The sequence below is a fragment of the Amphiura filiformis genome, chromosome 13 (genome assembly GCF_039555335.1).
Source record: "Amphiura filiformis chromosome 13, Afil_fr2py, whole genome shotgun sequence".
Lineage (NCBI taxonomy): Eukaryota > Metazoa > Echinodermata > Ophiuroidea > Amphilepidida > Amphiuridae > Amphiura > Amphiura filiformis.
The window spans coordinates 22,522,608-22,550,328 of NC_092640.1; the positions used below are offsets into that span (position 1 = coordinate 22,522,608).

Consider the following 27,721-nt stretch of genomic DNA (forward strand, 5'->3'; position numbering starts at 1 on the left):
ATGAGACAAAATAAATTATAACGTAATTAACATAGGTCCTACTTTCAAGGTGTAATCGGTTTCTCCCCTAATTCCCTTTAGGGGTAAGGACAAGGGTTTTGGGTTAGTTTAAGGTTGACTGGGCTTGTTGGGTTGGTTTGTATAGTCATGCAATATACATGTAGTAAGGTTGGGGTGGGTTTGAGTGAAAATAAGGTTAGGAAAAACATTTTTTAATGTAAAATTCAATTTAAAAAAACCCGTTCGGTATCGGTTTCGGTATTGATTTCAAACCGATATAAACCGGGAAATTCGGTATATCGAAAACGGTAATATCCGAGGAATTTGAGTTTCATTTTGTGTTCGGGTTAAAAATGTAAGTCCGATTGCAGAGCAACAAAATTAATGATGTTTTAAATTTGCAGTATAAAATTGTGCATTCCGTAAGTTTAATAACATGCTCAATACACTTATTTATTTTCAATAGTTCAATATTTATAATAGTAGACAATCCTACTATAAATACATGTAACCACTTTGTAAAGTCAATTTTCTAATATAGTTTTTGCTTATAACTTGAGAAAGGTACATCTAATGGTCCCACTGACTGAATCCTTAGGAGAGGGATACTTTGGTTTGCTCTTTGACCAAATTTAATTACTTTTCAGTTTTCCAATTTCAATCAAACTGGTCTGAAATTGTTTGCCATGAAAATATAGTCAGAAAAGGAATAGTTTACACTATCTAAAAAACTTCATTACCTATGAAACATCACAAAATAGGTCATGGTCAATAGGGTTATTAGGGGTTGACCTTTTTAACAAAGCATTCTAGATAGTGCAAACTATTCCTTTTCTGGCTTATTTTACATGACAAACAATCTGAGACCAATTTTGTTGAAATCAGGAAAGATGTAACATAATTTACTGTTTACCTTACCTCAAGCTTATAAACATCAACAATGCAAGTAAATGAAACATCGGAAGTCTTTTTTCATAAAAGATAAATATTTATTATATCATATCTTACATCTATATTATGTATACAATCATATTGACAACAATATACAGGCTCACCATGACATGAACTGAAATGGTACACATGTGTCTTCTAACACCTTGTGCCACACTTGTTTTTTGTGGTTTTCATTTATGCAATAAAGCTTATGTAACTACATGTATAGTCTCCACCACCACCAGTTTGATTCTGCTCGCTCTCCACACAAATCGTCTGCCCTTTACAACATATCGTTATGAATTCGGCAGACGGCCGAATCCGGATTCGTCTTTTGTTAAATTCATTTTACGCATGCATTACTTTTGAATTTGAGAACAAGGGATCAATGCTGTACATGATAGAGGGCAGCATGTCAATTTTTTAACGGAGATCAGATGATAAGTATTCAAAAGAGGCGGCATACAGGGTTAGCTAACGGTGACTCACAGTACGGTCAAAGACGATAACCGTTAAAAAATCGATATGCCGCCCTCTATAGGTAAAGCATTGATCGCTTGTTCTCCAATTCAAAAGTAATGCATGTCAAAAATGAATTTACCAAAAGCCGAATCCGGATTCGGCTGTCTGCCGAATTCATAACGATATATACCGTTTCTGATAAGCTAATGGCATCTGTCAGAAGCAGAAAAGGTCCTGGAACTCTTCTTGTGTACGTCTAGGTTTAACTCCATGTGACTATGCTCACGACTCATAAATATTTAGTAGGAATAATTTTTCACGAACCTATTAAAAAGCCTTATTATAATTCCTACTGGATAGTGTGCTTCCACATCGAGGAAAAGGTTTTAGCCCCAGGGGGTCACTCCCATTGTGGCCTGTACACCATCCGCAATAATCAACTTTTGAAAAGCACCCTAAACAAGGATTTAACCCTTGGCTAAAACAATACCCTAAACAGGTGTTTTCACACCCTAAACAGGGATTTCATTCCTTGCATCAAATTTCATCGCGGATGGTGTACAGGCCACAATAGGAGTGACCCCCCCCCCCGGTTTTAGCCACTCAAAATGGGCTTGTGCATTATCATTGGTAGACTGTACGTTAGTGTGGAGTAGGTGAAATCATACTAGCGGTGGAGGAGACTAATTGAGCTAAGGCGACAAAAAAAAAAACCCTGTTCTACGGGCGGACGGACCTTTCAAGTAAGGTCGGTCAGTCGGCCTGTTTTGTTTTGTTTTTTTTGGAAATGACCAAAAAAACAACCAAAATCTGTAAATATTTTGCAATTTGTGTAAATACAAAAAAAAAATTTGGTGCTGAAAATTTTTTTTCCCAATTTGTTCAAAATCTGGGTCGGTCGGGCCCGTAGAACAGGGTTTTCTTTTTTCGTCGCCTAATAACATGTGTATGATAAAATCTGCTCAGTAACACATAGGATACACTAGATATCATATGTAATGTAAAAATATATAAAGGTGTAGCCTTGGTTGTTTTACACATCTGGACAAATTTATACCATCACACATCACTGCGTTCGGTGACAGTGGCTCATTATGTAAAAAAGAGCCTGTTTTAAAGTTGCACCAACAGTCCATAAGAGTCAACTTTCTCTAACAAGCACATTAATAGACCTGGCCTACTGTATTGTTTGAAAGCTTACTCCTATGGACTCGGATGCAACTTTTAAAATGGCCTGCTTTTTTACATAATGACCCATCATGACAGAACACAAGAATGTGAGATGCTATAAATTGGTCCAGATGTGTAAAACAAATAAGACTATGCATACCTTTTCACATTTTTCACATTTTTATATTTTGTAAAGATTTTTAAATTTATTTCAAAAAGCATTAGCGGAAATTTAAAAGTTGTGGATCCTAGTTTCATTATAGCAATCCTCTGTAATAAGCGATATTGGCAGTGCTAGATCATATTGCATTGTGGGAAACATGAGTTGTACCAAAGTTGCGGCCCTCCACTGCAAATACACCCAAGCAATTACTCATTTTAGGATTCTGTGTAAAAACTTTGCTGACGAAATTGTTCTACTTTTACTTTGATCTTCATGAAATAAATATATTTGAAGAAAAAACAAAATCAGCAGAACTTTTTGTGTACAACAGGCCGACAGCCCATCTTTGGTACTGTTGACCTATGTCCTAAGAAGTTCATGTATTTCCAGTATTACTTATTCTGTGTAGCACATAAGAATGGCTCTTGACGGGAAATCCTGAGTGTCCAAGTCTAATTGCCACCATTTTTATTGTGCCAGCTTCCTATTTCAATAATAATTGACAATATGAAAAACCATGCCAATGATACAATAAGTACTGAAATATAATTGTAAGATCCATTAACATGACCTTCTGCCTTCATTCAAGTTACCATGCAGATTTACTTATAAATTCTGCTGTATTGCAATTTACTTAAGGTGGAATCCCCCCGGTTGTGGTAAAAAAAATTAACTTTACAAATTGGAATTAAGGAAAGAAATACCTTTCTTTTGCTTTTTGTTTGGCAACAATCAGAGCTTCCATTCAAAAGTTATATTCAAAAATGTAACTTCGTGAGGCAATTTTTTTAAAATTAATTCTTATGTATTTTATTAGTTTCTCAAGCTGCGATATTTAACGTTTTTCCATTTAAAAATTCATATCTCAAAAAATAATCAAGATTTTTGACCTCAAATCTTCATTATCATTTGTGATAATTCAAGTGTGTCTTTTCCAAATCAAAATTAAAGTAAAACAGTGTTTCTAAAATACAAAAATCCTAAAAACAGTGTTTCTAGACTAAAATTCATTAAATTGCTGATATCTCAAAAACTTTTTTTCGCAAACGCATGTCCACACGGAACACAATATCTCAAAAAGTATTTGAGGTATGGACTTCAAATTTAAACTGAGTGTTGCTGATATGCAGGGCTATAAATTAGACTAGAAGTTTTTAATTCCAAGCTTGGGAACTATGTTGTTGCTATGGCAACATCAAAATAGCATACAACAATAATTATTAAATTTTGAATTTGACCTTTGACCTCCCGGTAGACCCCAAAGACATCACATGATTATCATAATTCTAGTTCAGATTCGAGTCCTGCCTATGAAGAACACATTCCCAAAATTTCATTTCTATTGCTAAAATACTTTTTGAGATATCATGTACCAAAGGCCTCTACCTTTGAAATTCACCAAATCCAATATGGCAGCCGTTACCATGGCAACGGGTGATATGACCAACAATCTGAGTATTGGATTTGAAGGTATACATTCAAGGTATACATGCCACCTAGTTATGGGAAGTTTCATTCACTACTCCCTATTCCAGAAAAATACAGCACTATTTTTTGGGGATTAAAAATATATTATCAAGTTCTGCCAAATGAAACATAGCTCAATCCTAATCCTTTAGTTAGTCCTAACTGGCAATAAAAGAAAAAAATCACTATTTTACTAATTTCTAGAAAAAAGAGCCAAAAACATGCATTTTCAGCATATTTTCTGACAATCGAGTCACAAAAATCAAAGACTTGGAACAAGTCTAAGCATTCAAAATCTTGAGTATATGCAGAAATTTTGCTATAATTTTCACTTTTTTGTGTTTCTTTAATTAAATTATCGGTTATCAGAATGAAACATGTCTTTTCCAAAAATTAGACTGCATAAACTGAAATTAGTCTTGATACAAGTCTTTGGGCTTGATTGTCACAGCATGCAAAAAACACCCTAAAAACGCATGTTTTTGGCCCTTATTTCCAAAAATTAACCAAATATTAAAATTTGACTTTTATTGCTAGTTAGGACTAACTAAAGGATTAGGATTTAGCTATGTTTCATTTGGCAAAACAGGATAATATTTTTTTAATCCCAAAAAATTAGTTCTGTATTTTTCTGGAATAGGGAGTAAGTTTACCTATACAAGCTTTTGATTCCAGATCACCCAAACCGGGGGGATTCCACCTTAAACATCTACAAACAATATGTTGTGGTACATCATTCATAATAAGTTGGACTTCATATTCCTCTATTTGATATAATTATTGGGCTGTTCCAGTTGAAATTCATACATCCCCTACAGAAGACATAGCCTTAATCTCCTACACAGGGAGTGTGAATTTCAAATGGGGCTACCTGAATGGGTGACTCCATTTGAAATTTACACTCCATGTGTGGGATATTAGGGTCGTGTCTTCCATAGTGGGTATATGGATTCAATTGTGTAATATGAAGATCGCTCCATATGGAGACACACTTCCATCCTGATAGGACCAGGCTCAAACAAAATGCTCAAGCCAGATTTAAAAAGGTCGATATGTGTCCCCTCGGCACAACTGAGCCCTGAAGTCGCCAATCATCATTTTTGAGATATTCAACCAAAATATTCTGCTTGAAATTAGCTTTAAAATGATGTATATCATGTCTATAGTACCTGACATTTAAGTAGTGAAAAATCAATAAAACAGTCAATAAATCCTTTGTTTCCTATTGTTTATTGTTAACTTCGATGGAGCATATCTCAATAGTGGCACTGGCGACATCCGGGCTCAGTTGTGCCGAGGGGTCACATATAAGTATGTTGGCCTATTTGGAAAGAACATAGAGAAGTTGAAACAATGATCAAGGGAACGAGTGCCATTCACGGCAAATCAAATGAACAATTTTGCAGTCAGCCTCTGGGTAAAGAAAAAGGAAATTCTTTATTCAGTCTCAACTTCCACTGAGGCTTATAATACCCCATAGGGATCTGAATATCCTTGCAGTGGTTTTTTATCCATCTGTTAGCTTGAAACACAGGAACTTTAAAAAATAGGACTGAATCTTTCAAAATTTCCAAAATCTGCTAAATCTCTCCTCTGATCAATCGCATAGAAAACAGTGAAACATTGTGTTGATGCTCAGGCTATTATATACATGTAGATGTAATTAAATGCCTACACACAAAAAAACAGCCTGTTCATTTGAAATATAGTTTCATGTTATGCAACATATTCACTTCACAAAATAATTATATGGAACATAGTTTATGAATATTTAGCAAGGCACAAAATTAGTCAAAGAAGTATGTTTCCAGATCATTATGTATTGTAGATCTGTAAACATGAAACAGGTTGAACCATTTATTGAACTTGTTACACTATAAACAAAATTGCACATATCCCATTGGTCATAGCAGGGGTGAGAAGTTGTCTAACTGGTTAAACTAAAAAATACACAAATAACTGGTTTCATTTATTTGCAGGACACAATTTAATTATAAATAAGTTTGAGTCTTTTAGCCCTGTTTGCAGTGCTGCAGGAAGCATTAAAAATTAAGGGGGGGAGCACATTAAAAATTTGAATTTGGTAGGGTTATGATTATGTGATTTTTCCAAAAGTTCATGTGCCATCTTATAGTAAACGGACTATAAACCCTTGATAGAACACCCACATAAATGCGATTGGCTTGATATTACCCTACCTTTTTGAACACTGTATAAGTGAACAAAATGTGCTCGATTAGGTTCTTGCGCTTTGCTAATTTTTCTACAGGGTTGCATTTATTAGAGCCAATGTTTAACAAAAGAATTGCAAGTTTAATATAACGCGGGCGAAATACAACAATTACTTCTGGGTCCGCCATTTTGAAAATTGTAAAATATGGGACCTTCATAACCTACACAAAGGCATCGCACTTCTATGATTGGTAGCTCTTTGTTGTCTGTGCTAATGTCAAGTTTGCCTAATCAATATTTTTGAAGAGTAGGTTAAAATAATAATTAAAACTGCATTTTGATTTGTTGAGAGTGTCAGATACGAGGGTAACGAATGACAATAATAGCTTTGCACCATCTATTTTTAAGTTCATTGTGCGAAATTGTCAGGTTTTTTTCTCTGACATTTTTCACAGTATTTTTCCTTTGGGCTACCACTCCATCAGTAAAATACATGGGCTTAAAACAAATACCTCCAATTTCATAAAATGACTTCTCAATAGAGTGGTGCACAGTTGTTGTTGTTGTCTATTCATAACCTCATTAATAATGCGATTCGTTCGATCCAATCATATTTTATTATTTGCAAAAACGCGAACACAAATCGAGGTCATTAATATCTCACAATTGACCGCAAAATGCGTAATTGTTCCTATGTCGCACACAATTGACTTCCGCCTATTGTGCATCTAGGAAATTGCGCACGCTGGCTGCCATATTGGGATTGCGCGCTACTATATTTGCACAGATTCTGATACGTACTTTTGTTATTGGTCATCTTGTTTTAGCCTGATCGATTTTGGGAAAGGGAAGATGTAAAAATTGGGTTTTTTTCCAAACTTTTGAGGAAAATTTTGTGTTATTTTGTAAAGTTAAAAGATCAAAGTGACGGTTATGAATGAGGTTAATAACTTTGCATCGGTAATATGTCAGGCATTGTGAAAAATCTAAACATTTTGCTTTGGACCTCGGGATATTCCTCGGTTCCAAAGGCAAAATGTTTAGATTTTTCACAATGCCCTCCAAATAACCAATGCGCAGTTATTAACCTCCAAATAATCACTTCCTAATTTTAAATACATTTTCATGCACAAAATTGTTGTTCTTTGAATGAACAGCAATTTGGCAATGAACTCAATGAAAGTTGAGTTGTTGATGTGATATCAGAAATGCAGCAAACATGGAAAATGCCAGCTTAAGTAGGTCAACTCAACCCTGTTTTGGATTACAGATAGGGATGTATGGTGATGCAGCACATCAAAAGAGGGGCCTTTACAGGTGAAGTTAATTTTGAGTTCAGTATTTCTGCATTGAAAGTATTTTGCAAGCTTTAAAATGACACCTCAGTTTATCACTGCATTCATAAGTGAAAATTTAAATTCTTATTATTTTCTTATTATTTTAATCTATATCTTGAAAAGCACTCTGCCGTAAAGCCCCCACTTTTGATGTGCTGCATCATATTATTAAGTATCAATCTGCATTCAAGCCTCAAAATAAGCAGATCTGGACCAGGAGCCACACATTTGGAAAAAAAAACAGCTCCTGGTCCTGTGATTATCTAGTGAACCAGGAACCATTTTTAAAGAACTAAGAGTCATTTAAATTTCAATTGTACACATTAAATACAAAATCTGCTTAACTACCAGGCTCTATTTGAAAAAATAGAGCCTGGTTCATATGATTTTGGTATGGACCAGGAGCCAAAATGTTATGACCAGTGAGTAAATAGCTCCTGGGTACCTGCTTATTTTGAAGCTTGTCTGCACTGCTACATACCCCTACTCATTAGAACTAATCAAAATACACAATGGGGACACATATCTTATACAATCAAGCTCATACCAAGTCTGTGAGTTGCATTTATCAGGTGGTTTACACATAAGCTACATGGTGGTAGTTGATAGGTTTACCAGCTTTCTATATCTTGAAAAGCACTTTGCTGTTAAGTCCCCCCTTTTGATATCCTGCGTCACATTTTGCATCAAACTGCAATGCTAAAAACCCCACCTCTTTAGAACTGATCAAAGTATACAATAGGGACACATGTCTTATATAATCAAGCTTATACCAAGTCTGTGAGTTGCATTTAGGCCCCTTGCAATCAATCTTGAGTTTCCCGTTACATAATTTAAAAAACAAGTGAGGTAACTTTTTCATTATTCATTATTTTTGTGACTTTCATTAAATGACCAAACACAAGTGTAAAATATGCATTGTTATTTACCGCTCCTGCACTCAAAGATGGATCCCAAGTGACATTTAAAATTATACTAAAAAGAGGTAGCAAAATGGATGTTTTGATTTTGATTTATCCATTAAAAATGCACAGATATTCATTGGTTTTTTTGTGCAAATATTATCAGTTTTTATTGTTATTTTTGGAAAATCGCAATAATGAATTCAAGTAAGGGTCAGAAAATAAAGTGAGGGCGGGTGACGGGAAACTCATTATCGACTTTCATTGGCCTTATCGGGTGGATTACACATAATATGGTGGAATGATGGGTTTATGGTGGTTGTTTACCAGCTTTCTGGATTATATCTATCTGCTGGTCTACACATAAGCCATGGTTGTTGGTGGTCTGTAGGCGATACATCCTGTAGGTCTATCTTCAAGTCCTGCATTCGGTGGGCAAGGGCCATCATGACCTCCAGGAGGAGATCGCGACTTAGTGTCTGCATCTTGGTGTTATCAGCAACCTTTGAAAAAATAAAGAAAATACTTGTTTAGACGAAATGACACAAATGAATGAACCAAATTTTCCCCTCCCTTTCCTTCAACAAAAAAGAAGTATAGCCAAGAAAATTTTTCACCAGTAATGACCACATTTTGTGGTAAAGAAACCATGATGTTGCATACCTTGGTGAAGTTGCGAACAATAATCTTGAGGGCGTGGTCCTTCATGTCTTTAGCACCAACTCTATCCGCCGCATCCAATATCATCACTACATTCTGCACAGAGATGTTGACTTCTAGATTCTCTTTACAAAATGCCTGAAGACGGTTGTTGCTGAACCCGTAGTAATCGGGTGCAGAAAACAGGTAGCTATTAAATCATGTTAAGGAAGAATTTAAACTGTCAAACTTTCATCAGCATTAAATACTTAAAATGTTTAAAGTGAGGGTTTACGGTATTCTAGGGTTAGAATTCAGGTAAGGGTTAATGTTAGCGTTCGGGTCAGTGGTAGGTTTAGGGTTTGGGTTAGGTTTTGGGTAATGATTAGGGCTCATAATGACACCTGCTGGTTTTGTGGACTAATGCTGCTTTCATACTTTCCTGCCGCTTTGCCGCTCTGACGATTATTTTGTTCCAATGCGCAATCGCACCAAAAACGCTTGTGCTGACCAGCGGTAAGCCGATATACCGATCACTCCACTGCTTTTCCCAAGCGGCAACATCGCTAGGAGGTGAATTCAAGTCAACTCAGAGCAGTGCCGCTCTGACCTATGAGAACAAAATATGATTTTGGAGGGGTGCAGGATGGCAACATTGGCTTTCAGAGTCATGTCGCTGCTGCTCAGCGGCGTGCTGCTCCGCTTGCAGAAAAGTGCAAGAGGCATCGGCAAGCGACAGAAAGTATGAAACCAACATAACGATAAGTAACTGTTCAGACTTCTTCTGCATTTAACTATTAACAGTTTTACATGTACACTGCTTCTAGACAATGATGGGTTTTGATGGCTTTTGAAAGATCTATACATATATTAAGAGCCACAAAAATCTAGAATCTGTCGTGTTTGTGTGTCACTCATGGAGGGCAAAAAATTAATAACGTTAATTTTGCAATCTGCACACCAAACCTCAATTTCAAGTTTGTGCTTGTTCATCAGCATGTAATGTGTTGAGGCAACATAGAACTTGACAAGTATTAGAGATGCAAGCCTTTGAAACCACCAATTACAGTTTGATTTACCGCCTTCCCAATAAATTACTAAGGATAAGGTTACTTATTTTGGTCCCCATTGTAACAATCCAATATGGACTCTTTCGTTAGTCTTAACCTTTTTGACATCTGTAGTAGAATGTCCATCAATTTTAATTTACTAGGCAAGGGGCAACCTACACTTTTTCCTTCTTTCATAAAAACGGGGAAAATCACAGTTGGATGTATGTCAGGGATTTGTCTACCGGGAAGTACTGTAAAACATTAAATGACGCCAAGTGAATTTTTAATATACTTTATTCTGCAACATAAATTCCACCAACCTTTGCCATAAAGTATCAGAACAAAAATTGGAACAATTTTCCCAAATTCAGTGTGTTCCAGTGGGGTTTTAGCAATCTTCTGGGCTTAAAAATAATTACAAAAGCAAAACGACCTACCGACCCAAATAAATTTTGAGCCAACAGACTCAGACCTTTTTTGGGGCCTTATTTTTAGCCTCCACCTTGTCATCACTATTTATATTCTATCTGTATATAGGTAAAAATGATGTTGCATATCATTAAAGGATACAGTGAGTCTTCTGGAGGCATTGAGATATCGCCATAGTAGATATATCGTAGCAACGAATCAAAAGCTTGTCTGGAAGGAATGGCTTCACCAATAGTGATCTGAAAATGTGGTAATATATTATTTAATATTAATAACTACATAAAAATGATCATTTCCCATAAAAATGGCAAGATACTAAAGCTAAATTTACATTCACGTCTCTGGAGCAATGGGCATAACTAAAAATTTGTGTGAGTAAATGAAGAGTTACAGCTCTTTTCCCCAAGGCAACCAAAAATGAAAATCGGTCAACGTCATTGATCAAAACCGATCGCTCAGCAAGTGTTACTTCACCTTTAATGTGTTCCACCATGAAACCATTGATAGAATGTTGGTTAACACAGTTCTTTGTATCTGATCCAGAATGTTCACTTACTTGTGTACGTTTCAACAACACCTGTTGTCTTTATCAACACTTGATGGGTAGTGACTGCTATTGGCAACCACGTCATAGGATGGGGGGAAGCTGAGGTCATCGGCACAGAGCAAAATAGATACACTCGCTGGATAAAAGAGGCTATAGGAATAAGAAAGCGGAGGGGCACCACCATGAACAGAGATGAAGGACAGTACCAACTCTCTCACATTTTTGATGAGCTCCTGACTCAGGGATCAAGAAAATCCCTTGAAGGAAAACAGACTGGCAACTCCAAGATCAACGCTGGAACTACTTCTAGCGTCGGTTGCCAATAGCAGTCACTACCCATCAAGTGTTGATAAAGACAACAGGTGTTGTTGAAACGTACACAAGTAAGTGGACATTCTGGATCAGATACAAAGAACTTTGTTAACCAGTTTACTATACCGATCCTGATGAATCTGTTCAATCATTGATAGAATGACAAGTAAGACCTAATTGCCTCTAGGCCACCCACCTGGTATTGAATGCAAAGGAAGGGAACTATGTGTATTTGAAACACTACTACTATCTGACTGGTAGTGCAGTTTCCATCACATGATCCCCATCCCATCAATTCCACTTCTTTCAGTTTCCAAGGGAGTATAGGTGTCAGGTAGAAAATGGGGAAACTGTGTCCTATAAAATAGGTTACCGCATGGCCAACCATTCCATGAAGTGAACAAGGAAAACTTGAGCCACTCGTTCTGTGTCCGTCAGCACATACTATCTGCAGCCAATTTGTAATTTAGTGTGCTTGTACTGACTTACACTGACAATATCATTCTCAGGCAAGAATGATCTGAACATAGCTTGAACATAGTTGATTATTGTGCAATGGAATAACCTGCTCTCATAAATATGTAAGAAAGAAAGCTATAAAAAGTGTGACTTTTTATGTGATTATGATCTATACCTTTTATGCATCATGACTTACATTGACAGTATCGTTCTCAGGCATGAATGATCTAAACATAGCCTCAAAGTAGTTACTCCTTGCAGCCAGGATAGCTTTATGTGCAAACATTGGTGTATCATCCAGCATCAGTGTGATGTCTGCATAGTCACGCCCCAGCTTGCCTTTTAAGAACCCCTCCATGTCCGTCTCCAAAGTACTTTCATCTGCGTATGTGAAAATAAGAATGATATTTATCTTTAGGTTAAACCCCCAGCATGTTCTTGTTGTGGTAATCTTGATATACTGTCTGCTCGAATTGTCTCAAACTAAAATAAATGAAATGCTGTATAATTGCTCCTGAAAAATATTTTAGTGATATTCTCTTCCATTCCTTCATTTTACTTGCCTTTATTAAACCCTATAAAATCCAATGAAACTAACCATTTTTTGGCTCTCAAGAAAAAGGTTAGACTGCGCTGCATTCCTTTTTTTTTGATAAACAATTCATACGTTTCCATGCATGAAACCATTTAAAATCTATGATGAAACACATCACATCTCCAGTGACTGCCCTGCCCAGAGAAAAAAGGACTGCGGTAGTTGGATATGACCTGTGTGACCCACCATATCTTAACACATAGACTCAACCTCTTTCATCTCGAATCTGAGATGAATGTTAATGAAGTAAAAATCAATGTGGGTGGTAAATGTTAACCAATAACAGATAGGCAAGCATACATGTTTATGCATTAGCCCAACCCACTGTGTTCACTGAACCCAACCCACGTGGGGTAGCTCTATCTGGGTCAGGTAAAGTTTTATTCAGATTTCATTTGACAGCTTAACCATCGCAGCATACGCTGTGACGTAAGCATATACATTGGACCTTGTGCAAATAATACGCGCTGGACGGCTATTCAAACGGCTTAATTTGTAAAAACCACAGGATATGTGCAAAAACAGCCAAGACTGCATTTTTAATGAGGTAACATCATACCCACTGTAGAGTGCATAGTTCATTGTATATTCGAAATACAGTAGACCAGTTTTCTCATGGATATCTGAGCTGTTGAATCAGAACAGGAATGATGAGTTTTCCATGGTCAGGTCAGAGAGATTAATTTAGGGAATGATAAATTAAACTGGTCTACTACAGTAGACTAGAAAAAGGTATGCAGCCTACAGGAAACAATTCTTTTTTATTTAGCCCAGCAAGGAAATCATGAAAAATGTGGTAGGAATATGTGTCACTTCTTGTCAGTGTAATGTCACATTCAATTTAAGCTACATTGCCAATCACTGCTTGACAAATTGAATATCCTACATATGTCATTTGATGCACCCATGGCATGATTTCAAGCTATGTGGCCTTACTATGGGTGTGCCCATTTTGTGTTGACTTAAGGCCCCTGCTACAGTCTGCTGGGGTGTCGGTGTTGTTGCGGGGGTTTGCGGTTCTTCGCCCGGTGGCTGATGGTCTTGGCATTGTCGCTTTTCACCCTGGAGGCCTAGTTTTCCAATGTGGCTTATCTGGGGCGATGGTTACTGGGCCATAGGAACTGCACGACCGGGGACCCTCAACTCGGCAGGGGCATTCCTGTTGGGTGGAAGTATGGACCTTCTGCTAACGCAAATGGACTTGCCCATAGTTTGGCACTAGTGCAATATTGTCTTTATAGTGTATTTTTATAGTGTCTTTCATAGGGCAATATATGGGTGTTCGGGTATGGACACAAAACACAGAAAATGATAAATTTAGCTATTTCCACCTAAAATATTGGCTATATTGAATGTACATTCAGTAAAAGGCCTAACCAAACCCCATATTTTAGCGATATTCTCTTCCATTCCTTCATTTTACTTGCCTTTATTAAACCCTATAAAATCCAATGAAACTAACAATTTTTTGGCTCTCAAACATCTCATTGGGCCCAGTGTTTCTAGGAAGTTAACAAAATTCCCTATTTTTAGAAAACTACTTATACATTAAGATAGATAAAGTATAAGCTATGTCAAATTCACACATTTCTAAATCCAAAACAGAACATTGTCAGAACCACCTGATATGACAGCTGCCTATGCAGAACTCTCTGGGCCTGATTTATATTGTTGGAACAATAGAATGCAGTATAGCCACCAGTTTTACCAGTTTAATTTTCAAAAGTGCCTTTTACATGCAACTTTCCTAAAATTTACAACCAGCAAAACTAACTAGGCAAGTATCAACCCCATTACAACTGGGGGGCAATGCCCCCAATCGATTGCAAAATTTAGAAAATCCCATAGGAAAATAGCCGAAAAATGGCTTGTGTCCCCCCGACCCTGTGTCCCCCCCCCCAATATGATGACACATGTTACGCCACTTACATGTTTTGTCAAATTCAGGCATCTTTTCATGCTGGTACGGCCTGCCTGATGCCAGCTGCCTTCGTCTGACCACTTCAACCATCAGAGGCTGTACTAAACACTCAAAGTCTTTACTCATCACTATTGCATTGTAATTGCTCTCTTTCACCACAAAGTTCATACAGAATTCCTGAAAGAAATACAGATGGGTTATTTTAAGCATGACAAACATAGGCAGTAAAAAAGGGGGAGGAAGGCACACGTCCACCCTCTAAATTTTTCCACGGGGGGATGTCCCTCCTAAAAATCCTAATAGAAGAAAAATTAAAGCAATGATTGCCCTGTACTGCTTTCTTTACAGCCCGAAAAACACTTGTTTTGGGCTAAAATAGGGTAAAACTGCACGATTTTGTGCACTTTGTGCGCAATCGCCCATCAAATAGCAAAATTCACCTTCACTTTGAGCTACACTAGTCTGGAATAACAAATTTGTGACCTTCGTGCACAAATGTTTCAGTAAAACAGGAACATAATATACTCGTCCCTCCTAAACGTTTTAAAGTTTTATCCTAAATTTTTAAACTCCTAAACTTTTATCAGTGGCGGCTGAAGTATTAAAATACTTCAGCCGCCACTGATAACAAACATTTGGAACATGCTTAAGATTCAAGTCAATATTGAAGAAATGGGGCATCTATAATGCCTTCACCCTTGCAGGGTGTAAGACAGTACATGTCAGACACAATTAATATTATGCTGCTCCAAAACAAAAAAATATCCTTACACTTGGAAAAATAATCACAATTTCAAAAATGAACCATATTGGGGTAAATTTATTTTTTCAATAGATGCACTAATCCGGCACATTATGACACCCCATTGAATTCAATGTGACTTCAAGAAGCAAAGTTACAAGCATTTGATTAGACAAAGGTCCGGTTTTAAAAGTGACAAACTGGCCTATTCAAAACTCCACGGACTAGACATCTGGTTTGAGAGTGGTAAATAGCTAATTTGTGTGTGTCTTTAATTTAAAACAAAAGGAACAAAAGAAAACTGAAACAAAAGAGCTGACATATAAAATGGAAGTTATGAAATGTACAGAGAGGTAAAAACTGAAATAAATACTGCTTTAAATAACGCTTCATTGAAGAAACTGTGTTGTCTCTTTGTTGCGCTTGTTGAAATCTTTTTGTGCCTTGTATAGGCCAGTTTCTTTTAACTGGACCTTTGTTTATTCAATTGCTTGTAACGTTACTTCTTAAGGTCACATTGGAATCAATGTGGTGTCATAATGTACATGACTAGATAGTGCATCTATTACAAAAATAAATATATCCCAATATGGTTCAGTTTTGAAATTGTGATTATTTTTCCAAGTGTAAGGATACTTTTTGGCGCAGTATATGTAAGGATAAGAGACAAAATGATACAACCCAAAAAACTTGTGATATAAATGACATTATAAGGCTTGAGCAAACTGAAATCACTTGCTTCCAATCCTCGCATATGTTAATTGTGTCTCACATCTTATCTTATAGTTACCTTGATCAAATCCAGTTTAAGTTTATCCGAGTACTGCAACACTTGTAAGACATTACTATGACCAATGGATACCCACAGGTAGTGAACACACATGTGCTCTAACCTGGGAACTGAAAACTGATATACAAAGAATATAAAAAGACTGATGACAATAAAATGATTGTGATGCAATGAAGGAAGACGGATCAAGAAATGTTGTGGGTTTTTATGACTTAGCGAGGTTCCCCTTTCAATATGAATGCAATCGGGATATTCCAGTTGAAATCCATACACCCCCTGTGGAAGACATGACCTTAATCTCCCACACAGGGGGTGTAATTTTCAAATAAAGATTTTGACTACTCATCCTGAAGATAAGGAATTAAAATTGTGTCTGATCCAAAGATTTCTGTATCTAATGGAGGGACTGTACCCTAGTGCTAGATATTCAGAGTCTATGAAGTCTGCATCAGATTTATCTAAAACATTATGAAAAACTTTGTAAGCTTACCTCCATGGATAGTTTGTACACATCCATTAGTAGCAATAAGAATTCAGTGTTTCTATCAATGAACCCTAAATAAGAAGATAAACATGAAGAAGAAGAAAATTAAGTTTCAGAATGAAATTAAAAGTAAAAAAGCAAGCTGTTGCACAAAAATACAACAAAAATAGCCTGTTGAGTAAAATTTCGGAAGTTTTCAAGGGCCTGAGCTTTTCATCCTAGCAGCAGCTTTATCAAAGCCCCTAGGATCGAAAGCTCATGCCCTAAAAACTTTGAAATGAAATTAAAAAGAATATCAAGATTCAGTGCAATGCTGCCTCATCTAGATTTTTCACAAAAATTAGATCGGTACAAACATGTTCAGAAAGAAATTCTCCGTGAGTAACACAAAGCCTCATCTCCATAACACATCCTTTTCAATGGTATAAGCCGGTATTACAAGGTCTCACCATGCGGTTATGAGCAAATCTTCAATCATCTTTTTCTCAAAATGACCAAAAATGGAGATGCGGCAATATCACAGTTGCACTAAGCCCTCGAAAGAACACAAAAGTAAGTTTTGAAGTGATAATCAAATATAAAGAATGATAATTTTGCCCCTCCTCATCAGCATAACTTTACAGCAAATTATGGCACTGGCATTGATCCAGCCGTCTCACTAGGATCCACAACATGCTCATCTATCAGGGTCACAGTTCTTTAACTCCAATACATTGGTACAATCATTGAATGACCTTAACAAATTTGGGTACAAAAACTCATACTCTGCAACTTGAGGTCAAATTTTGCACTATTATTGTTAAATTGAGGTTATTGAACTATGCCATTGGGATGAGGTCATTGTGGTCCATAGTGTCTACCCAGTAGATGAAATAAACAACTTCTTGTTATGAATCAAATGGTTAATGTGAATATGAAATCACCATTTGTCATGATGAAGTAAAAATGACACAATTCAGCACTATAGCGGGAAAGGTCAATATCTGAAAGACATTACCGTGTAATGGGCTATTCCATTTAATATACACACTACCCCTGTGGAAAATTTAGCTGAAGTCTTCCACAGAGGGTGTATAAGTTTCAAATCAAATAGACAATTGGGTTACTTTCATTTGAAATACTCACTCCAGTTATGGAAGATATAGGTAAATAATTCAGGGGGAGTATGGGTTTCAAAATGATTAACTCCGACCAATTACATTTGAAAAACTTTCTCCCCTTGTGGAAGATATTTCCAAAATCTTCCACAGGGGGAGTGTGGATTTTAAATGGAATCGCCCTTACTCTGTGTCTAGACTTGATGCCAATAGCCTGTGATTTACTACCAGACCCATAGAGGGCAATCACACCAAATAATGTACACATGGGACACCAAAGTGATGAGCCATAGCATCTTATTACAAACCAACTTTATTCACCTAATTCAAGATCTGACAGACCCCCGGTCATCCACCCAGATGAAGACCAGAGATTTCAGTCCCAAAGTCTGTGATTCCATTTGACAATGAATGTGAGCACATGGTTGAGCAGATTTAATTGATCACAATTGTAATAAGTTCAGCAAATTAAGCACAATAAGTATATGTAAGACAAGTATATGTAAGTATATTTCTAATGTTCAATGAACAATGTTTAATATGCTGATACAGGTTATGTGGTTTTTTTTGTGCGTGTGTTGTGGCTTTCAGGAGTGCTTCAGTGGTGCAGGAGGCATGTTGGTGCAGCGGTACAGCATCTGCCTTGAAATCGGAGGATTGCGAGTTTGAGCCCCGGATGTGCCATCATGTTGTGGGAAAGGCGTTTTACCTCACTTGCCACTCTCTGCCCAGGGGTTAAATGGAGAACTGTATTACTTGCCTCTCTCTACCCAGGGGTGAAATGGGGAGCCATTATGAACATCGCCCAAAGGTATGAGCATGCCTTGGGTATTGTATGGCAGCTGACATATTCCAACGACAGCAGAATAAATGTAAAGCGCTTTGATACATGTGAAAGGCGCTGTATAAATGCCAACATTTTTATTTATGATTTAAAGCTTTCTCAATCAAATGCTTAGTTGATTTTCTCCAAGAATTTTTAATTTTTTTGTTACGTTGGCCAAAAAGTTTGGGCCAAAAAATGGGTTTTATTTTGGATTTTTTCCAAAATAAGCATTTGGACCCAAATTTGACCTCACAGATGAAAGAAAAAAGCAAGGTACACCAACAGATGAATTAATCAAGTCTTTGCCATTTTAAAAATGTATAAAAATTTTATATTCTTTAGACCAACACTTTATCAGTTATGAGACCCAAAAATGTCCATAATTAAAGGACTAAGACCACCCTTAAGGGGGTACTACACCCCTCGATAAATTTGTGTCTATTTTTGCATTTTTCTCAAAAACTAATAACACAGTGGTAAGAAAACTTATGTATATTATAGGGCAAGGAATCCAATTATTACACTGGAATTTCAGTGACCCAAGCCAAGCGGTTCGTTATTTATGATAAGAAATAAGGTACCGCTAGGATGTACCTCATTTCCGACCATATATACTGAACCGCTTGTCTTGAGTCACTGAAATTTCGGTGTAGTAATTTGGTTCCTTGCCCCAATAATATACACAACTTTTGTTACCAGTGTGTTATTATTTTTTAGAAAAATGCAAAAATAGTCACAAATTTACCACAGGGGTGTAGTACCCCCTAAGTGCTCTTTTTGCCAACTGGTCAACTTACCTGGTAACCTATGGTCCACCTTGTCAGTATAGACAAACCACAGTAGCATTTGGAAAGCCTCTGGTCTGGTGTTTTGATCACAACCTGTATGGGTGTGGTCAGTCTTTTCTTCCCAAGGTGCTTCTCTTCTTTGACACTGATTGTGGAGTCTGAGTTTTGGTCCACTTGTGGCTACAAAGAATTAACATGTCAGAAATGTTACAGCAAAATATTTATGAATTCAAGATGGATAGAAATACTTTAGGAGTGAGCACAAATCGGTCTCATACTAGTGGGCTGGCCTCAGTCTGGCCCACTATAATCTGAGTGAGGCAAATAGTATTAGCTCATATATCATTAAAAGGTCAAAATTTCTCATAACAAGCTGATTTTTTCAGGATAGGTCCAGGAATATGTATAGAATCAAATTCCAAAAGTCCCCGAGAATCCCCCTTGTGCTTCCTTCAAAATCCAAGATGGCGTCCAAAATGGCCGCCATTTTCAGTTTTTATTATAATTTTGCCACCAGACATGTTAAAATCACAAACAAAGCATCTAAATATATGTTTTGAGGTACAAGGAATGTTTTAAAAACATTTGCAAGAGGTTTCAATGGCCCTAAGTAGCCAAAATTTAAGATGGTGTCCAAAATGGCCGCCATTTTCAGTTTTTATCATCACTTTGCACCCAGACATGTTAAAATCACAAACAAAGCATCTAAATATATATTTTGAGGTACAAGGAATGTTTTAAAACATTTACAAGAGGTTTCAATGATCCTAAGTAGCCAAATTCCAATATGGCGGCCAAAATGGCTGCCATTTTAGTAAGTAAAATTAGTTTTCAACCAGACTTGTTAAATACATATACATCTCACATAGGTTTGAGGTACAATGGATATATTCAAAATGTACTCGAAGGATTTCAATACCTAGATATAAAGCCAAAATACAAGATAGCGTCCAAAATGACCGTCTAAGAAGTGTTTAAGATGTGTTAATTGGCATTGCAGAAAGTTTGAAACTCATGATTTGTAAGCAGACTTATAATGCACATCATCCAAATTCACTACCATTATTACCATCATTATTTTACAATATAGTTGGGTGATCTAGAGCAATTCCGTGACCGTAGAGAGCGAAGGTTCGTTTCTCAGTGGATTTGTCTTCTATGAAGGTTAATAAAAAATTTAAGCGGGGGTGCCCCTCGCGAAAGTGTGGGCGGAACGTGAGAGCCCGAAATACAAAATGGCCGCCGTCGGCCATTTAAAAAATTATTTTTTCAATGGTTTGGCCTACAATGTTGTTCAGTGTATGTTTTCTGAGGTTTTGTGGGTCGAGGAATTCATATCTGATGTCGATTTTATGATATGACCAACTTTTCATCGTCAAAGCCAAGATGGCCGCCGATTTACAGCTCAGAAAGGTTAAATTGTCACATTTATCGTATAGCCTTTATAATAGGCTCTAATTAAAGTTCTCACCATGCCAAGTTGAGTGATTGACTCTAAAAACTACCAGTAATAATGATTTGACCTATTTTTGACCTTCAAATCCAAGATGGCCGCCGATCAGAAAGGTCAAATTTTCACATTTGTCGTAGAGCCTTCATAATAGGCTCTAATTCAAGCTCTCAACATGCCGAGTTGAGTGATGGACACTAAAAACTACAAGTAATAATGATTTGACCTGTTTTTTACCTTCAAATCCAAGATGGCTGCCGATTTTCAGCTGAGAAAGGTAAAAATTTCAAATTCGTCGTATAGCCTTCATAATAATTATACTCTAATTAGAGCTCTGAGTAGTCGTATAGTCTTCATAATAGCCTCTAATGAATACCCATTCTGGCACACACATACACCCCCGAACACATATATATAGTCTATATTAGTTTCAGGTCTATGTGTGTTTTGCTCTACACCCTATCAACAATGAATGAATACAGCATCAAAGATATTTATATATATTAGAAAGAAACATATTCTATGAGACTAGTGCATAGATCACCTACAACACTGCTTGCTTGTTACCTACAGCAAAATCATCCCCTAACAATGTCTACTGAGATGTGTGTCTACAGGGCCTAAGTCGCCTGATACTATCGTCCAAGGTAAACATGGTAAATAGGAGAGTTTACAAAAAGCGAAAAACTGGTCAGGACTTGACAAATATGGTGATTTTTACAACATTTCTTCAAGGTAATATGGGTCTAGAAGTCATTACATGCATCACATGTTACATTATATCTCAATCTCATCTTCAGACAACCTTGAAAAGGCTCAATGTTCAAGTAAACCACCAAGTTCTGAAAGTGATGATGAGACAGAGGGGCCATTGGCACCCAAGCGCCCGCGTTCATCTGTGCGTGGACCTCTCCACAAAAAAACTAAATGTGTATGGCGCATGCAGGGTGTGGACCACGGAGTAAGCTTTTCATAATCAACACACACTCAGCATAGCGCTCTTTGAGCCACACAGTCCTCGTAAAAGATGGGGAGCTGATCGTCTCATACAGCTTGTTGAGTCCACATCAGCACTGCATGTCAGATCCTTTCGCAAATTGATATCATGTACTGCCATGCCTGCTTGGCGTCCACACGTGACCTGAATGCGCCATACACATTTAGTTTTTTCGTGGAGAGGCCCACACACAGATGAACGCAGGTGCTTGGTTGCCAATGGTCCCTCTGTCCCCTGGTGGTTGACTTGGACACTGAGCAATATCACTTTCTTTGATTTTGCGCGCACTGTCAGGTCCTTTCAAGCTTGTCTGAAGATATAACATGTCTGATAAGCATGCAATGACTTCTAGTCCCACATTTCCATGTTGTAAACATAACCAAAGTTGTTAAGTCCTGACTAGTATTTGGTTTTTGTTTGTTTTAACTCCGTCATTGTATATACTGAATATCTTCCGCTCTGAGAACCATAAGGTTGTGATGCCTCGTTGTATATTCAAGATATAAATACACACACAGTGCGTCAGGGCACTCAGCGACAAAACGAAATGTGTATGGCGCATTCAGGGTGTGAACACGAAGCACCCGACTAAAGCGCGGGGTATAAGCTGTTCAGAATCAACACACACTACTCAGCATGGCGCCACACAGTCCTCATAGAAGATGGGGAGCTAAGGGCTCGTCTTACACAGCCTCTCGAGTCAGCACTGTCGGATCCTTTTGCAAATGATATCATGTACCAACAAGCCTGTTGCTTGAAGCACGTCAATCACACACAATTAGAGTTAGATGGTGTAATGCATCTTCAGAATGTGTGTCTCGCAGAGCCAAGAAATTTGTTCTTTGTAGACATGTGGATGGATTCGATCCTTCACCAAGCACGAGATCCGTTCACGAGGCCCTCTTATTCCCTCTGTTACTCCTGTTACATTGCCTGTCATAGTATCGATCTTAACGTCGTCAGTGTAGAGCGATAACAATGGCTGGCTTGTTGTCTGCAATCTCCTGCGGGCAGGTTGCTGCTGCTTCAAAGATCATTAGAGTCCAGTGATCTTGAAGTCATCATAGTTGATGCAGACACGACTCTTGTGTAGAGTTCCACCAGATCTTTACTCCTCGTCATACAAGGGACATTGATGCCCAGGTTGATAACAGTGGTGGTGATCTATTCTTAGGCTGTTTTAGCCAAGTCGACAGCTTTACTCATAACTCACAGAGCTCTTCGTCTTCTTCAAGATGATCGATATGAGGTGGCCAGGCGACAGTAGATCTGTCTTTGATCTTCTGAGACAGCCGCCGTGACAGGTTCTTCTGGAGGAGCTGATACCAAGTGATGAAATGGCAGCAGCCTCAGTGTCATCACCTCAGTCTTCCCCCAATATCATATAGACCCACTCACTCTTGTTCTGCTCTTGTCTCTTGATACTCATTAATAAGCATTGAGTAGGTCCTTGAGATTGGACAATTTTACAGCACCCACTGCATAGCCATAGTCACTGTTCATAGCATAGTCATGTTTTTGTAGTCTGCTATAAAGAGGGGCTGCAGTGAATGGATCCTGTGCTCAGTGAAGATGATCGAATCCATGTGTCGAAAGAACAAATTCTTTACCTCTGCGAAACGATTCCTCAGCTCCCCATCTTTTACGAGGACTGTGTGGCTCTTAAAGGAGCACCATGCTGAGTGTGTGTTGATTATGAACAGCTTACCCCGTGGTCTATTCGGGTGCTTCAGATCCACACCCTGCATGCACCATACACAGATGAACGCGGGCGCTTGGGTGCCAATGGTCCCTGTCTCATCATCACTTTCAGAACTTGGTGGTTTACTTGAACACTGAGCCTTTATAAGCTTGTCTGAAGATGATATTGAGATATAATGTAACATGTGATGCATGTAATGAATTCTATCTAGACCCTTTTACCTTGAAAAGATGTTGTAAAAATCACCATATTTGTCAAGTTCTGAGAAGTTTTTCGTTTTTGTTTGTAAACTCTCCTATTTACCATGTTTACATATTTGGACGATAGTATCAGACGACGTAGGCCCTACACGGCTTGCCACATTTGAGCAGACATTGTTAGGGGGTGATTTTGCTGTAGGTAACAAGCAATCAGTGTTGTAGGTGATCTATGCACAGTCTCATAGAATATGTTTCTTTATAAATGTTAATAAATATCTTTGATGCTACATTCATTCATTATTGATAGGGTGCAGAGCAAAACACACGTAGACCAGAAACCAATATAGACTAAACTCGTTCAAATAATGTGAATATATATGTATGTGCGGGTGTGTGTGTGTGCCAGAATGGGATATTCATTAGAGGCTATTATGAAGACTCTACGCCTACTCAGAGCTCTAATTAGAGTATATTATGAAGGCTATACAACAAATTTGAAATTTTTACCTTTTTCAGCTGAAAATCGGCGGCCATCTTGGATTTGAAGGTCAAAAACAGGTCAAATCATTATTACTTGTAGTTTTTAGTGTCCATCAGTCAACTCGGCATGTTGAGAGCTTGAATTAGAGCCTATTATGAAGGTTCTACGACAAATGTGAAAATTTGACCTTTCTGAGCTGAAAATCATGCCATCTTGGATTTGAAGGTCAAAAATAGGTCAAATCATTATCACTGGTAGTTTTTAGAAACAATCACTCAACTTGACATGATGAGAACTTTAATTAGAGCCTATTATGAAGGCTATAGGACAAATGTGACAATTTAACCTTTCTGAGCTGTAAATCGGCGGCCATCTTGGATTTGAAGGTCAAAAGTTGGTCATATCATAAAATCGACATCAGATATGAATTCCTCGACCCAAAAAACCTCAGAAAACATATACTGAACAGCATTGTAGGCTAAACAATTGAAAAAATAATTTTTTAATTGGCCGACGGCATGCCATTTTGGATTTCGGGCTCTCACGGATTCCGCCACACTTTCGCGAGGGCACCCCGCTAAATTTTTTATTAACCTTCATAGAAGACAAATCCACTGAGAAACTAACCTTCGCTCTCCACGGTCACGGAATTGCTCTAGATCACCCAACTAATATTGATTCAGTGCTTTTACCATGTGTACAATACAATAGTTACCATTATTTTCTATTTGCCTCCAAACTAGCTGAGCTCATGCCAAGATGACTTAAGCCTATGTTCACATCGGTATCCATGTGATGTAATGCAATCAAATGGTATACCTTAAACTTAATCAACTTGCACTGTGTCTCCTGCATTAATGTTCTGCAATGTTGGTTCGGTCTCCTCCTCATTGTCCAACTAGTACAGGTGCTGTGTTGCTGCAAGACTGACCACAGCATTTGCTGCACATCAATGTACAGAAGAGTCTCAAGTTTCTTGCAGCTGCATGTCATGTTGTTGCATCTTGTTTGCATCCACATGATACCATGTTGAGCAATGTGTCTGGTGCAACAGCGAGTTCTGTTTCTACTTGAACAAGAATTCCATCTTGTGATCTCCATTCCCAGTCAGTTGGACTTAGGTTGTTCCCCATCCATTCTTGAACCGTTAGGAAAGTGCGGAATGAGTGCTGTTTTGCAGCAGCACAAGTTGGGGGTAAACTCGCGAGCTCAAATGAAGAGCTAAGGTTACTGCGACCAATTGCCCGTTTGTATACAGTGTGGCGGTATTCATTCAATGAACCATTGCTAGCCCCATACATCTTCAGGATGAAGCTCTCCCCCGCTCTCTGTACCTCATCGTGCATGCTGCTGGCATTTGTAAAGGTATCTAACAAGTCATATTCATGTTTCTTGTTCGGGGTTTGCGCTTTCCTCAACGATAAATGGCTGAGACTGTGTCACAGCCTGTAATAGCGTGAAGAGACATCAAAGCAGGTAAAAGCAGAATTGGGAAGCTGTGGGTGCAATACATCAGACAGGTGGCCCTTTAATATATGCGGCATTTCATTAGAGCTGAAAGAACAGGGAATTGGAAGCTCCACCTCTACTGCATAAGAGAGATGATGCCTTACTTCTACGCTGCAGGGCATCTCCACTATGCCAAATCTGCAAGGTTGTATTTACAACAGATGGAGTCTTTGGGGAAAAACATGCCCCCAGATGAGTACCAACTGTTCACAGACAAGGGATATTTCACCATCCGACGCCTAGATTTTTTCTGGGGTGGAAACTTCTCTGACCAAACCATTGAGCAGTTTTTGTTGTGGACTTTGAAGACATCAGGGGAATGACACATGGTCGCGGCATCACAGACAGTACATTAACCAAGTGAGTCCACGCACTTTCTCGATGTGCCCCAGATTATGATGCTTTAGAGCAGTTCACGGGTGTTCATACGGGAACATAGGGGATCGTAAAGTTTTGGTTGGTTGGTTGAAGGCACATCCCCCTTTGCTGGGTATGGACGGGATCGTCTGGTACGTGTCAACTGGGACTGTAGCAGATTCATCCGCTAACTGTGATAGAGCGGTGGAAGTTCGCACGAAGTCAGCAATAGAAAAAACGGGTACGAAGTTTACAAACATTGCCTTACGCCGAAATGACAAGGTTACTATGATTGGAGCAAAGGACAAGATGGTGCGAGTTAGGGGACAACAAGTAGAAGTGAATCCGACTCTATTATTTAATAGAATCACATGTGTACTGAACAACAGCTCTGAGATAGCGCCGTTTTACGCATTTAACTAGGTCTTCAGCCACCTTCTCTCTTTGAAGATGACCTTATGTATAAATCGCCAAAGAGTTCCCTGGGCCTTCTGTTGAAATCGCTCACTGAGCATTCCAAGCTGCCAGAGAATTGTCTCTTTGTAGTAGATGGTGGTTACCTACTTGACATGCCATTTGGCCACATCCCTCCACCTATGCAGGCATATGTCAGAATTACACATCACACATGCTAAAGCATTATGGAGCACACCCGATTGTTGTATTTGATGGATATGGCACTTTTCTCACGGTTCAAGAATGGATGGGGAACAACCTAAGTCCAACTGACTGGGGATGGAGATCACAAGATGGAATTCATGTTCCAGTAGAAACAGAACTCGCTGTGGCACCAGACACATTGCTCAACATGATATCATGAAACTTGAGACTGTTCTGTACATTGATGTGCAGCAAATGCTGTGGTCAGTCTTGCAGCAACACAGCACCTGTACTAGTTGGAGACAATGAGGAGACCGAACCAGCATTGAAGAACATTAATGCCGAAAACACAGTGCAAGTTGATCAAGTTTAAGGTGTACCATTTGATTACATTACATCACGGGATACCGATGTGAACATAGGCTTAAGCCATCTTGGTATGAGCTCAGCTCTTTTGGAGGCAAATAGAAAATAATGGTAACTATTGTATTGTACACATGATAAAAGCACTGAATCAATATTGTAAAATAATAATGATGGTAATAATGGTAGTGAATTTGGATGATGTGCATTACAAGGCTGCTTACAAATCATGAGTTTTGAACTTTCTCCAATGCCAATTAACACATCTTAAACACATGTCTGGTTGAAAACTAATTTTACTTACTAAAAAGGCGGCCATTTTGTCCACCATATTGGAATTTGGCTACTTAGGATGATTGAAACCTTTTTCAAATGTTTTTAAAACATTCCTTGTACCTCAAAATATATATTTAGATGCTTTGTTTGTGATTTTAACATGTCTGGGGGAAAAGTTATGATAAAAACTGAAAATGGAACCCATTTTGGACGCCATCTTGGATTTTGGCTACTTAGGATTATTGAAACCTCTTGCAAATGTTTTTAAAACATTCCTTGTACCTCAAAACATATATTTAGATGCTTTGTTTGTGATTTTAACATGTCTGGGTGCAAAGTTATGATAAAAACTGAAAATGGCGGCCATTTTGGACGCCATCTTGGATTTTGAAGGAAGCACAAGGGGGATTTTCGGGGACTTTTGGAATTTGATTCTACACATGTTTCTGGACCTATCCTGAAAAAATCAGCTTGTTATGAGAAATTTTAGGGTTATAGC

At 38.0% G+C, this 27,721-nt stretch overlaps 1 protein-coding gene across 1 annotated transcript in view; it reads right to left on the minus strand.

Moving 5' to 3' along the window:
* Positions 1-954: 954 nt before the first annotated feature.
* Positions 955-27,721, minus strand: part of LOC140168126 (leucine-zipper-like transcriptional regulator 1) — a 140,346-nt gene continuing 113,579 nt past the window's right edge. The window contains 9 exon segments of the mRNA XM_072191435.1: positions 955-9,109; positions 9,270-9,456; positions 10,868-10,965; positions 12,241-12,425; positions 14,569-14,737; positions 16,093-16,209; positions 16,583-16,647; positions 19,297-19,371; positions 19,374-19,467. Coding sequence (XP_072047536.1) covers positions 8,930-9,109; positions 9,270-9,456; positions 10,868-10,965; positions 12,241-12,425; positions 14,569-14,737; positions 16,093-16,209; positions 16,583-16,647; positions 19,297-19,371; positions 19,374-19,467 — 1,170 coding nt within the window. The 3' untranslated portion in view covers positions 955-8,929.